At 53.7% G+C, this 13,081-nt stretch overlaps 4 protein-coding genes across 4 annotated transcripts; 1 reads left to right on the top strand and 3 right to left on the bottom strand.

Annotated features, from left to right (window-relative positions):
• Positions 1-2,426: 2,426 nt before the first annotated feature.
• Positions 2,427-3,252, bottom strand: N7443_002822 (transferase family protein; the record flags this gene model as incomplete). Its single annotated transcript, XM_056882878.1, has 3 exons — positions 2,427-2,710; positions 2,771-2,904; positions 3,053-3,252. 3 exons carry the CDS (start codon positions 3,250-3,252, stop codon positions 2,427-2,429), a joined length of 618 nt encoding a protein of 205 aa, XP_056744719.1.
• A 271-nt stretch (positions 3,253-3,523) lies between these two features.
• On the top strand, positions 3,524-3,718 carry N7443_002821 (Acetyl-CoA carboxylase; the record flags this gene model as incomplete). Its single annotated transcript, XM_056882877.1, has 1 exon — positions 3,524-3,718. One exon carries the CDS (start codon positions 3,524-3,526, stop codon positions 3,716-3,718), a length of 195 nt encoding a protein of 64 aa, XP_056744718.1.
• A 159-nt stretch (positions 3,719-3,877) lies between these two features.
• N7443_002820 (Nuclear distribution protein nudE) lies at positions 3,878-5,221 on the bottom strand (the record flags this gene model as incomplete). Its single annotated transcript, XM_056882876.1, has 1 exon — positions 3,878-5,221. One exon carries the CDS (start codon positions 5,219-5,221, stop codon positions 3,878-3,880), a length of 1,344 nt encoding a protein of 447 aa, XP_056744717.1.
• Positions 5,222-5,729: 508 nt separating this feature from the next.
• Positions 5,730-12,694, bottom strand: N7443_002819 (acetyl-CoA carboxylase ACC1; the record flags this gene model as incomplete). The annotated part of the gene is made up of 2 exons (XM_056882875.1): positions 5,730-12,443; positions 12,527-12,694. The coding sequence occupies 2 exons, from the start codon at positions 12,692-12,694 to the stop codon at positions 5,730-5,732; spliced, it is 6,882 nt and encodes a 2,293-aa protein (XP_056744716.1).
• Between the last annotated feature and the right edge of the window lie 387 nt (positions 12,695-13,081).

Here is a 13,081-nt window from a genome sequence, read left to right as displayed (position 1 = left end):
CAAACCCTGGAAACTACAATCTTTGACATCACCTGCGCAGTTCATCTGTGCCCGGAAGTACCCAGGTGCCGGACGGAGAAGAATCAGACCACGCTCGACTGGGGTTCTTCGTCCAGTGCAACGCCAGTGAGATGTCTTAATAAACACTGGGCTGGAGATTCGATCGACAAAGGAGGACTCGGTGGTTGGCGAGGCCACCCTTGCCAACCATACGCCTACCTAGGCAACATCTTCCCATGATCGAGCCAGTCATCTGGTCAGCCCCCGTGGGGGTTCTTTCGCGACCTTGATGAACGCTGGCTCTCGACCCGCTAGAGCCTGTGAGGCTTTGCAGTATTGACTTGCTATAAGGAGACTGCAGATTAGACTTCTAAATAGGTGATTTTATTTAATCTCCGTAAATGATCATCGCAATACCCAGCTCGTTCTTTTCTATATTTTTCACAATTTGGGCCTTATGATTGTCCTTTCCGACATTCCTTGGTTTATGATGCTTGAGGAGCAAAGTGAATCCGCGTTCCGGCAATGATACACCATTGCAGAAGCTATAGAACACCTTGCCAGTGATCAAATCATACGACAACTGACGGTCAACTGGATAATAATCTATTGGAACCACGTGAGCCAGAGCCAGAAGCCCGAGGTGCTGTCGACTATTCCTGTATATATGAGTTATACAAGGATTATGGTCGGGGGCTCTTCCTGCATGCCCCTGGTATATCTGGCCCTCGTAATCAGATATCGGCATTGGCTCTAGGGAAGCCTGTCACCAAAGAGACTTAGCCAACAGGTCCATGTTTGCGTCTAGCAGAATCATTTTGACTTGAGCATTTTGATGATGCTTCAACTCCATCTATACATTACACTGCCGCTGTTTCACATTGTATCTGCTGTTAGCAGAGATGTGTTATTTCTTTTGAAAACTGTGCAGCTCCATTTGAGCCCAGGCAGTCCTGGGTACGCTCACTTTCAAATCTCAATGGGCAAAATCGATATCCCGGAATCTTGGACGGTATTAAGAGTCCAGACTTCCAGATAAAATCCAACAGGTGGATACACGACTCTCGGGGACCTTCACGTAGGCGAATGTATCACGAACTAGTTACAATAGGACTGGGAGAGTAGGACATGTCCGATAAAATTCATTAAATACATAAGGAAACTGACTGAAAGTCATAAGGCCATAGCTCGACAGATGCAGGGCGAAATTCCGAAGTGGGATATCCAGAAACCCAGTAACACTAGTCAGCATTTATGCTGACTGCAGCCAATAGTGTTGTCCTACGCGAGGAGTTCTTGTCAGACCATTTTAATTCCAACTCCGGGTGTGAGGTAAGAGCTCCGAGGCCGGGAAACGTGTTCATCAGATTGGTTCAAGATTTGAGCATATACCGGGTACGCCTGTTTGTGTATTCACTAACGCTACTAGGAGAGTTTTGCTGTAGTATAAAAAGGCTATGTCCTCTGTCCCCTCTATTCATCATTATCTACATTTCAACTCTGTTTTTAATTTTAATACAATAAGTGCTTTAAGCTTCATATTGGCAGTGGGTCAGCTAATCCCCACGAATAGTTCTCAGCACGAGACAATATGCGACACTACTTCCTCGCCCTTGTTGGGCTAACAGGGACTGCTAATGCTGCTCCCACCTTTCCGCTTGCTGGTTCGCACCCCAACTCTTGACTTGGATTTTTCTCAGTTGTAACTCGGATACATTTTTAGGTTCCTTTGATTCTCATCTGGGCGTCGGCACGGGTCTGGATGGAGCTTACATTGAGAAAGGCGATGGCTTTCATGGAGGAAATGGAGGCGCCGGTCTAGGCGGTGGACTTGGCGGTTCTGGGATTGAAGGAGGCGATGGTCTTGGGGGTGGATCTGGTTTTGGCGAGGAGTCCGGTCTTGGAGCTTCAAGCCTCAAAGGTTCCAGTCTTGTAGGCTTTACCGACGAAGATTCTTCTTTCGGAGGAGCTGGTCTTGAGACTGGTTTGAGGCCGGGACTAGGAGCCGGACTAGGATCTGGACTTGGACTTGGACCTGGACTTGGAGGTTCTGTCATGGGAGAAACAGGCACTGGAATCTCTGGATATCAAAGCTCTGGCTTAGGTTCCGGCTTGGGAAGCGCAGGCACTGAAGGCTCTGGCAATGGCGGTGCTAGCCTTGGAAGCTATGGAGGCATAGGTCTCGGAGAGGGCCTAAGTGAGGGATCCGGCATTGGGGGCCCTGGTTACCACGGCTCAGGTAGGGGAGGTGCCAGCCTAGGAGGATCTGGATACGGGAATGCAGGCACTGGCACTGAAGGTGCTGGGTATGGCAGTACTGAGGGCACTATTGGGGGAGCAGGAGTGCCATTTACGCCGTCAATTATTCCCATCATAATACCCTCGCAAGTGCCGACTTTACCTGCAATAATTCCTTCCTCGCCGATTTATTCTACGCCGCTTGTGGTTCCATCGACTCCTTTGGCTGCACCAGCTCCGTCTGAAGCGCCACCTATTGCTGTTATCCCAGCTCCTTCAATCGTGCCAGTCTCATCTGCTGCACCTGCACCAGCACCAGCTCCTGTTGCTATTCCAGCTCCGTCCGAAGTGCCACCTGTTGTTGTCGTCCCAGCTCCTTCAATTGTTCCAATTCCGCCTGTTTCAGTTGCACCAGTTCCGCCTGAAGCACCGCCTGTCATTGTCCCAGTTCCTTCAATTGCACCGGTTCCATCTGTTGCGCCGACTTATGCTGCACCACCGTCTTCGTCATGTATCATATCTGCTCCATTACTCACTGGGCCACCGACTATATCCTCCACCGTTGGGCCGGCTGCTATCCCACTTCCCTCTGGTCCGGCACAGTCTTTACCGATTCCTACAGTTGTATCAATTGCGGGACCATCGGCGGGTGCGGCTTCGAGCGGCCTGAGCGGATTCGGTATAGCTAGCGCAGAAGAAAGTGGGGAAAGAGCTGCAGCTGGCGAAGGCGAATCTAGCACTGCTGAAACTGCTGCCACTGAAGTTGGTGGGGCTGGCCTGGGAGGAACAGGTAAAGAGGGACTCGGTGCTGGACCAGCGGGTGGCCGAGGAAGTGGTTCTGCCGAGGAAGGTAGACTTGACGGAGCTGATGGATTTGAAGGGGAAGGCATGGAAAGTGGGCTGGATTCGGGCTGGGAATTCGGATGCAACAAAGGAGGCCTGGGCACTGCCATCGGAGTCGGCATCGGGAATAACGGAGGGACAGGCATCGGCGTTGGCATTTAAAATTGACATGACTGGACGGGGTGGATCATAGGGTTATACGGCAGGATCAAAAGTAATGCTAATTGATTTTTGGTTTCAATCCCTTCCACCTATACATCCCGAATGGGAAACATGGCGCGCCCCGAAAGGACAAGCACAGCCCCCCCGCTCCAGGCTTTTGGCCCCCACTCCAGGCTTTTGGCCCCCACGTAGGCCCTCAAGGCCCTTAAATGCAATGTTCTCTTCGAGTCGCACAATTTATCTTCGCAAATCACCAAGGTCAACCAATATCAATATCAATATGCTGGCCTGGTTCAAGAGCCTCTTCGACGGGCCCGACAAGAAAAAGAAGCGCCGAAACCGTGCATATCAGAAACGCGTGCGAGAACGTGAACGTCAACTACGAAAGAAGCTTCTAGGCGAAGAAAACGTGAATACGACGTTTTACTTCAAGCCGTACGGATCTCCGACAGTAAGAGGCGGAAGAGCTACTTGATCTGCGACCGAGAGTTTTTCGAAGTTTCTTCGTATATTTAGGGCAGTTAGAATTACGACCTGCCTACGCTCGTGGAAGTAGCAGAGAAGTTAGGGTAGAACATGAAGACTCCCAGCATCTTGACGGACACCATCTTCTGTTATACAAACGATACCATCGTCACGCAACAATCTCGAAATACTTCAAAAACTCCGCATCCTGCCTTAACAAATCATGCTCCTTGACAGCCAACTCAACAAGAACCTCAAAGACTCTCGTTGCTCCGCGTGAGAAATTGGGCAAGATCATAGAAACCCCTGCCATGGTAGAAGGCAGCCGTACCGCAACCGGAACCGCACCAGCTCCAACATCATACTTCTCCGCGGTACCTGAATACCAGCTATTCATCATCATGTCCATGTCAGCAAAGTCCGCACGAGAGGCTGGTATCTCTCCCGGAGAGAGTGACTTGATAAGTGAAGTCATATGAGCGATTGAAGACATGTTGATGGTGTTGATGGATTCGCGAATCAAAACTGCCGCCCTTGCAATGCCTTCGTCTCCGCCAAATGCCGCGTCTCGAGCTGTGCGAGGGCCCGCCTGGCCTGCAATAACAGCGTTACCGAAATATAGTTCAGAGGTTTCCTTCTCTGGGTCCCGGGTGCGTACGTTGATGGGGTGAATGAAGCGAGATGGCGATGTCGCTTTCTCGGGATGAAGATAAAGTCGGGCACGCGTGACTGCTGTCCAGACGAGAGCGGAGATGCAGCTGTATGAGGTTATGTAGTCTACCGGGCTTACAAACGGGGCGCATTGCGCTTTGAGCTGTTGGATCGTTGGCTCGGAGATCCTGTAGATGCCCGATTTGGATATAGGCGGTGGTTTTGGTTTGAATTGACTCAGTTCCATGATGTAAAATATCTGGAGCTTTTCCAATAGCTCTGCTCTCGAGAGGGCCGACTCGGACGCCGAGGCATTGTAGGGAGCTCTGTTGAAATCTGGGGTATGCGTGGGCATTTCCATGCCTTGTTGATGGGCCTTGCTACCTTGGCAGACAAGAGATAGGAACGTATCAATTGAAGACCAGTCCCCAGCAGCATGATTCATTCGGAAGCCCAAGATCAGGCCCCCCTCAATGACACTCAGCTGCAGACTGCAGACTGGATTCTTAGCCGTTGGTTCTTCAGGTAACAGCTGAACAGGATCCATATCACTAGGATGGAAGCCACTGGCGGCTAGGACGGAGAGGGGCTTGTGCTCTGTGGGTTTGAATCGGCGGATGTTGACTTCGACCTGGCTTCCTGGGGCTGCCACGATGTAGGCTTTGCCCGAACCGTCAACTTCAAGATCCCCTGTCATGATAGGCAATCGCTTGGTCGCATTCCTCACACCTGCCGTGATGGAGGCAATCAATATGTCTAGATCAACCGCGGACTGGAGCTCATAGACTATGAAGAGTTTCACAATCTTGCGCATGCCCATTTTGTCCATGTCGGACAGTTCATATTTCATTGCGTCTTCCATGGCTCACTTCAAAGGTAACCCTTGGATTTTCTGGACGATTCGATGCAAAAATTGATGGGACTTTGAATGTGATACCGAGCATTGTTTTAAACGTAGCCCCTCGAGCTCACGCTAATCCCTTTTAGGAAACTATGACTGGCAATCCAGCTAGATATCACTTACCGAATTGGGTGTCCGACAATCTAACCCTACGATCATTTATAGTCTCACGTAAGAAGTGGATTTGAGACCCAGGAAGACATTTGGAAACAGGGGAACGAAGGAAGCATCTACTCGCGTTGGAAGTTTCCGGCCTATATGCAGGCATGTACGAAAATTACCAAGTGAAAATATTATGGTATAACCAATTAAATGTATTTGGAAACTACACTTCAAAACACATCAGGTACCGATCACAAAAACACCGATAGACTCTAAAAAAATTTGGAATATAAAAACGGAAAAGAGCACATCAAGTCATAAAAAGGGAAGCCCAGAGTACTTCCAAAAACTTCGAGGATCAAAAAACTTATGCGGATCCAAGGAACTTGAGCACATTCTCGCGCTCCTCAACAGGCAGCATAGAAAGCACCTGCTGCACACCACGGAGACCACCCTCCTTGTTTCCGATAAGCAGCTGCGCAACTTCAGAGGCAACGCCTTCCGTGCGCATGGCCTCAACCTTATTGTGCACGGCCTTCTTGTTCTCCTCATACCAGGTGGCAACCTTGAGGTCATCGTGCTCGAGTTCCTCGTCCAGCATGCCAGTCCAAGCGTGCAGAGTGCGGAGGTGAGCGGCACCGGGCGACTCGGTGCTGGTGGAGGCAATACCGGTGGAGGGGATGGCGCCGCCGGCACCGTTGAGGGGAGCAGGGGTGGCGGTAGCGGCGACCATACGCTTGACGATCAGCTGTTCGCTGAGACGGCGGCGCAGGCGCCAGTAGAAGAAGCGGCGAGCGTTCTGCCACTTCAGAGGCTTGCGAATGGTGTTCTTGGCTTGCATGCGGCCGGCGCGGTCGTGCAGGTCGGCGAACTGGAGGGCGATCTGCAGGTAGACGGGCAGGAGCTGCTCTTCGCGGACGGCCATCTTGGTCTTGATCTCGGTCAGCTGCTCGTTGGTGAGGGAGCTGTCTTCGAGGGAGCGGCGGAGGTCACCGTAGGTCGTGTCCAGGCGAGCCATGGTGTCGAGCTGCTTGTCGCGGCGGTACTTGATGTTTACGATACCTTCGGGCTCGAGAACACCACCGCGAGACTCTTCATCGGCATACATCTCCATTTGGTCGGGATTGATAGTGGGGTCAACAACGACCCAAGATCCACCACGGAGCTCACCGTGAGGGGGAATGTAGACGAAGATGGGCTGCTCATGCTTGACGAGGGCATCGACGATGTACGAACCGTACTTGAGGACCTCGTTGTACATGTCACGCTGACCACCAGAGAAACCTCTCCAGTTGGCAAGGATCATGACGGGCAGCTGCTCACCGTTGTTGAAGTCACGAAGAGCCTGAGCGGTCTTGTACGCGGAGTTGGGGTACCAGACACCACCAGCCTCCTGGGTGATCATCTCCATAGAGTCGGGGTTGGCAGGGTCGGCAGGAGTGACGTTCTCGACAGAGCGAGTCTCGACAGCGATGACACCCATGGGGATGCCACCAAGGCGGGCACGACCGACAACGACAGTGCGAGCCCAACCGCCGAGAGACTCCTCAAAGGAGTCCTTGTCGAACAGACCGGGGAGGAAGCCCTCCACGTCCTGCTTGCCACCAATGAGCCAGCGGACATCATAGGGCTGCTTGGGAGGCGGGTAGTAGGCGACATCACGGTCCCAGTTATCAGACCAAGGGCGGATGGGGATGGGAGCACCCTTCTTGTCGGGAACGAAGGCCATCCACTCAATGATCTTGCGAACACCGTCGAAGTCATCAGCCGCGGTCATGTGGGAAACACCGTTCTTGTACATGATCTGGGTACCACCAAGCTGCAGGTTGGAGGTGTAGACCTCACGACCGAGCAGCTTGTTGATGGCAGGAGCACCAGTCAGAATGATAGGCTGGCCCTCAACCTGGATAGCACGCTGACCAAGGCGGACAAGATAAGCACCGATACCGACGGAACGGCACGTAACCAGGGTGATGGTGAAGATGTCCTCGTAGGCCTTGGAAGTAGCACCGGCAATGAGACCGGAGCCCTTCAGACACTCAACACCAAGTCCGTCCTTGGCACCAATGATAGTGGTGATCTTGTAGCGATCCTCACCCTCATCGTGGATGAGCTCGGTGATGACTTCCTTCTTCTTGCTAGCATCGAAGCGCTTCTTGACCTCGGGGGTGAGGTAGAGGTACTTGAAGCCAGCCTCAGGTTTGGAGGCATCATTCCAGGCAACAGAGAAGTACGGGAGCAGCTCATCGGCCATACCGATACGGGCACCGGAGTTGGCAGACAAGTAGATACGCGGGATGCCAAGCTTGCGAGCGAGTTCAGTGCACTTGTGGAAGAACTTGTCTTCCTGGGGACCGAACGAACCGATCTGGAAGGTGATGTCGTTGGCAACAATGATGAAGCGACGGCCCTTGGGGTACTCCGGGGTACGGGCAGTGACGAGCCAGCCGACCATACCGTGAGAGTTGGTACCAGGCTCACGGGAGACCTCAACCAAGTTATCGGTGTCATCAAATACTAGCTCACTGTAGTCAATGCACTCGCCGATAGCGGGGCGCTGAGAAGAGAGCGAGGGGATATCCGCAACAGCCTTGGTCCAAGCATTCTGAAAGGCCTGGCGGAACAGCTCGGGGAAATCGTACACGTACTGAGTTCCCATGAGGTGGGCCTTGTAACGCTTGGGCTGCAGCCACTCCTTGGTAGGGTAAGGAGTAGACACGGGGCGCATGTGCATGGAGCCGAGCTTGGTAGTGCCACCAATGCTCTGGAAGATCCACTCGCCCTTCTCGGACTTACGCTCAATGTACAGCTCAACCTGGATAATGAAACCGTAGGTGTTGCTGATAATGACACGGAGAGGGTAGGGCATACCGGTGGAGGGATCAGTGCAAAGAATGCGGATCTCAGCTCCGGTGACACGGAGGCGCCATAGGCGACGGCCGAAGCGGTCAAGGAAGCCGGCAAGGGCCTGCTCGACATCGATGGGCTGCAGGTTGAAGACGGGGGAGAAGTTGATGAAGATGTGGTTAAGATCAGAGTTGTTGTTGCCAATGATCTCAAGAGCATCCAGAATATCGTTCATCAGACGATCAGCCTCTGAGATCAGGTACTCAGCAGTGGGAATGTCATCGCGCAGACGACCAGGACGAACGACAGCGCGAACGAAGTAGCGCTTGTCGACGGCCTTGTCGCTCTCGGGACCCTTTCCAAGCGCCTCGTAGACGTGGATGTTACGGTTCTCAGTGAAGACGGGCTTGATCTTGAACTTGGACAGACGGCCGAGCTCAAGCTGGAAGGCAAGAGCAGGCTCGTTGTGACGAATGCTCTCATCCTCCTCGTAGTTGGGTCCACGGAAGGTGAAGTATCCGGGATAGACACCGTTCTTGGCACAAATGAAGGTCACACGGCGGATACGGCGGGAAAGCAGCTCCTCCTTGTTGTCAGCCAACAAGTTCTGCATCTGGGTGGCGATCTGGGAGTCATCCTGCTCCTCAATGTCACGGATAGCAATGTTGAGGACACCAGTAAGCTCGTCATCGTTCTCCTTGGCACCAGAGGGGGCAGGGCGACGCTTGCCCTCGAGGTTGGCAATCAGGCCGTTATCAGCCTTCTGAGCCTTGGCACCAGGGCGGGGGAAGGCCTCCAGAGCCTTAGACAGGAATTCCTCGGCATCCTCCAAGTACTGCACGGGGATGATAACACCACGGCGGATAAGGTCAGTGGAGGGGTCGTTGACCAGATAGGACATGTCACTGATGGAGTTGATGCGCTTGAAGGGGTTGACTTCAGCGGTAGGAGTGCTGGGAGCTGAGGGCTGCGTGGAGGAGATAGGGCCGAACTCAGGCTGGGCCAGCTTGCCGAGGGTGAAGTCCCAAGACAGGAGGGGAGGCTCACCAGCGGCGCTGTAGTCAAGGCTCTTGACAGTGTACGCACGGTAAGCACGGCGGACATAGACCTCCAGAGCAGCAAGGGTGACCCAAGGGTCCTGGTGGACGAAGAAGCGAGGAAGCACATCGAAGACGGTGTATTTGGAGTCGACAACCTCCTTCAAGATACCAGCATCGGGCTCACGGTGGTCCCACCCGGTCTCGCCGTAGCGGGACTCGACAACAGAGGAGCGCAGGATATGCTCCATCTGGGACAGGCGCTCCTCCAGCGAGGGCATAGCGCACTGGATGAGAACTTCACGGGCCTTCAGGGTGACCTTAGCGGTGGAGCGAGCCTCGAGGTCAGTAAGCTTCTTCAGGATAGGCTTGAAGTGCTTGCTGACATTGCCCAGGTTGGGCTGGTTGGGGCGGTACATTTCTAGAATGGCCAGAACCAGGTTGTTCTTGGAGCCAACACGGCTGTGAGAGAGGACAGTGTGAACGACCTTGGTGATCTCCTCCTTGTTCTCCTCACGGAGCTTGAGAATGACATCCTCGTCACGCTTGGTACCAGTGGAGAACAGCTTCTCCACATCGCAGTACTGCTCCAACAGGCTAATGAAGACGTTGTACTCGTTGGTTTTCAAGCCATCCAAGTACTTGTTGATTACCTGAATCAAAGGCGAGAGAGTGGCCTTGAGGATCTCGGCATCGGCAGGGTTGACGTTCTCCTCAATGAAACGAGAAATGGTCTTTTGGAGCTGCTTAGCAGGGAACTCGGCCTTGCGAGACTTGGCTTTCTCAACAACACCCTCGAGCTGAGCATCCAGCTTCTGGGGCATGCGCGAGTGCAGGGCGGATGACTGAGCATTCCACTCTCCGTAAGGAAGCTCGGGGTTACGGAGAACCTCAACGAGCTCCTTCAGAGTGTCACCCATAATGACCTGGTTGTCGAAACCACGGAGGATGTTCTCAAGAATAGTGTACAGCAACCAGAAGCGCTGCGGGGGTTTCATACCGACAACGACGGGAGGGCCGAGGTCGGGCAGCTGGCCAGTGAAGGGGTGGGCATGCTTAACACGCGAAGGGTCATCCAGGGCGAGGATACCGAGGATATCACCAGCCTCCAGAGTGGCCCCGGGCTGCTTGATGAGCTGCACCATACCATCCTCCTGAGCAATCAAAGGCATGTACATCTTCATGACCTCAACCTCGGCGTAGGCCTGGCCAGCACGGATGTGCTCACCGTTCTGGACAGTGAACTTGACCAACTTACCGGGGGAGGGGGAGCGAAGCTGAGTGGGGTCATTCTCCTGCTCCAAAAGGCAAGTCTTGCCATCCACACTCAGACGGGTGGCAGCAGGCTCCTCCTTCCAGTAGACATTGTGACTGCGGCCGCTGAGCAGAACTAGCAGACCACCGTCGGCCAGAGCACGGACACCAACGGAGCATTTGGAACCATTGATGAACAGGTGGTAGCTGTCCAGACTGGCACGGGTGGCAGTGAACTTGTAGCGGGCACCCTCGTAGATAAAGTCCACAGGGAAGACGGTCTTCAGGACGTCCTTTGAAGGAACCTGACCCTTCTCTAGACCCTTGCGGTACTCCTCAATACCAGCCTCGCTGGCAAGGTGAGCCTTGGTGACAGCACCACAGATAACAGCGACAATAGGGTCAGGACGCTCGGCTGTCAACTTGTTGGAGATAAGCTGGTCAAGCCAGCCGGTAGTGATGGTGTTGTCCTCGAAAGCGGGAGTCTCCAGCAGCTTGATGAGGTACTCAACGGTGGTACGGAAGTCACCACGAATGCTCAACTCCTTCAGAGCGACAACCATGTGCTTGCGCGAGGCAGAACGGTTCTCACCATAGGCGAAAATGTGACCGAACTGACTGTCGGAGAAACTGTGGATACCACCAGCAGTACCGACGGAGAAGTAGCCCCAAACGTTAGAAGAACTGCGGAAGTTCAGCTCGTGCATGGTACCACTGGAAGGCTTGAAGCCCTCGCCGGGATCCTCAGAAGTGATACGGCAAGCAGTGGTGTGTCCTTTGGGCTGAGGCCGGCGCTGAGTCGTGAGACTCTCCTCGCTGGAGAAATCGAAGTCGATCTCGCCGGTGGTGTTGGGGTCAACACCGTACAGGAGACGAATGTCGCGGATCTGGTGCAGAGGAATACCCATGGCAATCTGGAGCTGGGCAGCGGGAAGGTTGACACCCGAGACCATCTCAGTGGTGGGATGCTCGACCTGAAGACGGGGGTTCAACTCGAGGAAGTAGAACTTGTCATCGGAGTGCGAGTATAGGTACTCGACGGTACCGGCAGACACGTAACCAACCAAACGACCCAGGCTGACAGCAGCCTTCTCCATAGCCTGGAAAGTGGGTTGTTTGGCAATGGTGACGGGGGCCTCCTCAATAATCTTCTGGTGGCGACGCTGGACAGAGCAGTCACGGCCGAAGAGGGAAATGTTGTTACCGTACTGATCAGCGAGCAGCTGTACCTCCAAGTGGCGGGCGTTACCAGCCAGCTTCATGATGAAGATGGGGGAACCGGGGATCTCGTTAGCGGCCGCATTGTACAGAGCGACGAAATCCTCCTCGTTGTCGACCTTACGGATACCCTTACCACCACCACCCTCGGAGGCCTTGACCATGACGGGGAAACCAATCTGCTTGGCCTTCTCCAGACCCTCAGCGGGGGAGAATGTGCAGCCGCGGGAGTAGACATCGTCCTCGACTGTTACAATTCCTTTGTCGTCAATCGTCACCTCTTCGACACCGGTTCCCGACCAGGGGATACAGGGCACACCAGCATGCTGTGCGACAATAGTGGAAGAGATCTTGTCACCCAGTGAGCGCATGGCAGAGGCAGGAGGACCAATGAAGATGATCTTCTTGGGCGACGCCGCCAGGGACTCGGGTAACCGAGGATTCTCGGAGGCGTGACCCCATCCAGCCCACACAGCGTGGACATCCATGCGCTCGGCAACATCGACGATCAGCTCGACGTTGGCATAATTATTATTATTCGTTCCGCCGGGAACCTCGACGTATTGGTCAGCCATGCGGATGTAGTCGGCATTGGCAGTAAGATCCTCGGGGGTGGCCATGACGGTGAACTGGATGGCACGCTCGTTGCCAAAGGTCTCGTAGGCCCATTTCCTCACTGAGCGGATCTCCTTGACGGCGGCGATACCGTTGTTGGCGATAAGCACCTGAAAGAGAGAACAGAGATGAAGATCAGTGCCACTTCCTTCCAATCGAACTCATGAGCTCCATTTTTTCGTCTCGAACTTACCGACGTGATGACGGAGTGACCGCCATTCTGGGCAACGAAGTCCTTCACGGAGCTCGGAGGTGCTACTTCGAGGTGGTTGCCACCGATGAAATGTGAAGGGAGGTCGTATTTGGCGGCATTGGAGCTGCCATGGCCGTTAGACGGCTGGTTGCCGTTAGGGACGCCCATGGTGTAGATGGATCAGGCAGTCTCAGGTCCCATGCAAGAATTGAGGCGAAAGGAGGAGATTAAACGCTAGGGGAGAAATAATGTACAACGTGGCAAACCCGGAAACGGTGGCGCGGGTAGAAAGTAGAGGTTGAAAAAGGTAAGACTGGATAATGTCAAGTCAGCCGGGGCAACACGAAGATCCCGATGCGGCAGGTTCGGAGTTTGGTCGCAAACGGGGAGGTAGCAAGGTCGCGAGGTAGCAAGGACGTTGCAGTGACACTTACCGGGACCACCAAAACCCGACTAAGAAGAAAAGATTGAGGAGTAAAGATTAGTTTCCTTCGGAGAGCAACGAACTAATACTCGATCGAAGACGCCAGAAGAAAAAAAAAATGATGAGGATGA

This window comes from Penicillium atrosanguineum (assembly GCF_028827265.1).
Source record: "Penicillium atrosanguineum strain IBT 20685 chromosome Unknown utg000002l_segment0_segment0, whole genome shotgun sequence".
NCBI classification, from domain to species: Eukaryota; Fungi; Ascomycota; class Eurotiomycetes; order Eurotiales; family Aspergillaceae; genus Penicillium; species Penicillium atrosanguineum.
Note: the sequence above shows the minus strand (reverse complement) of the source record. Positions and strands in the feature narration are given on the sequence as shown.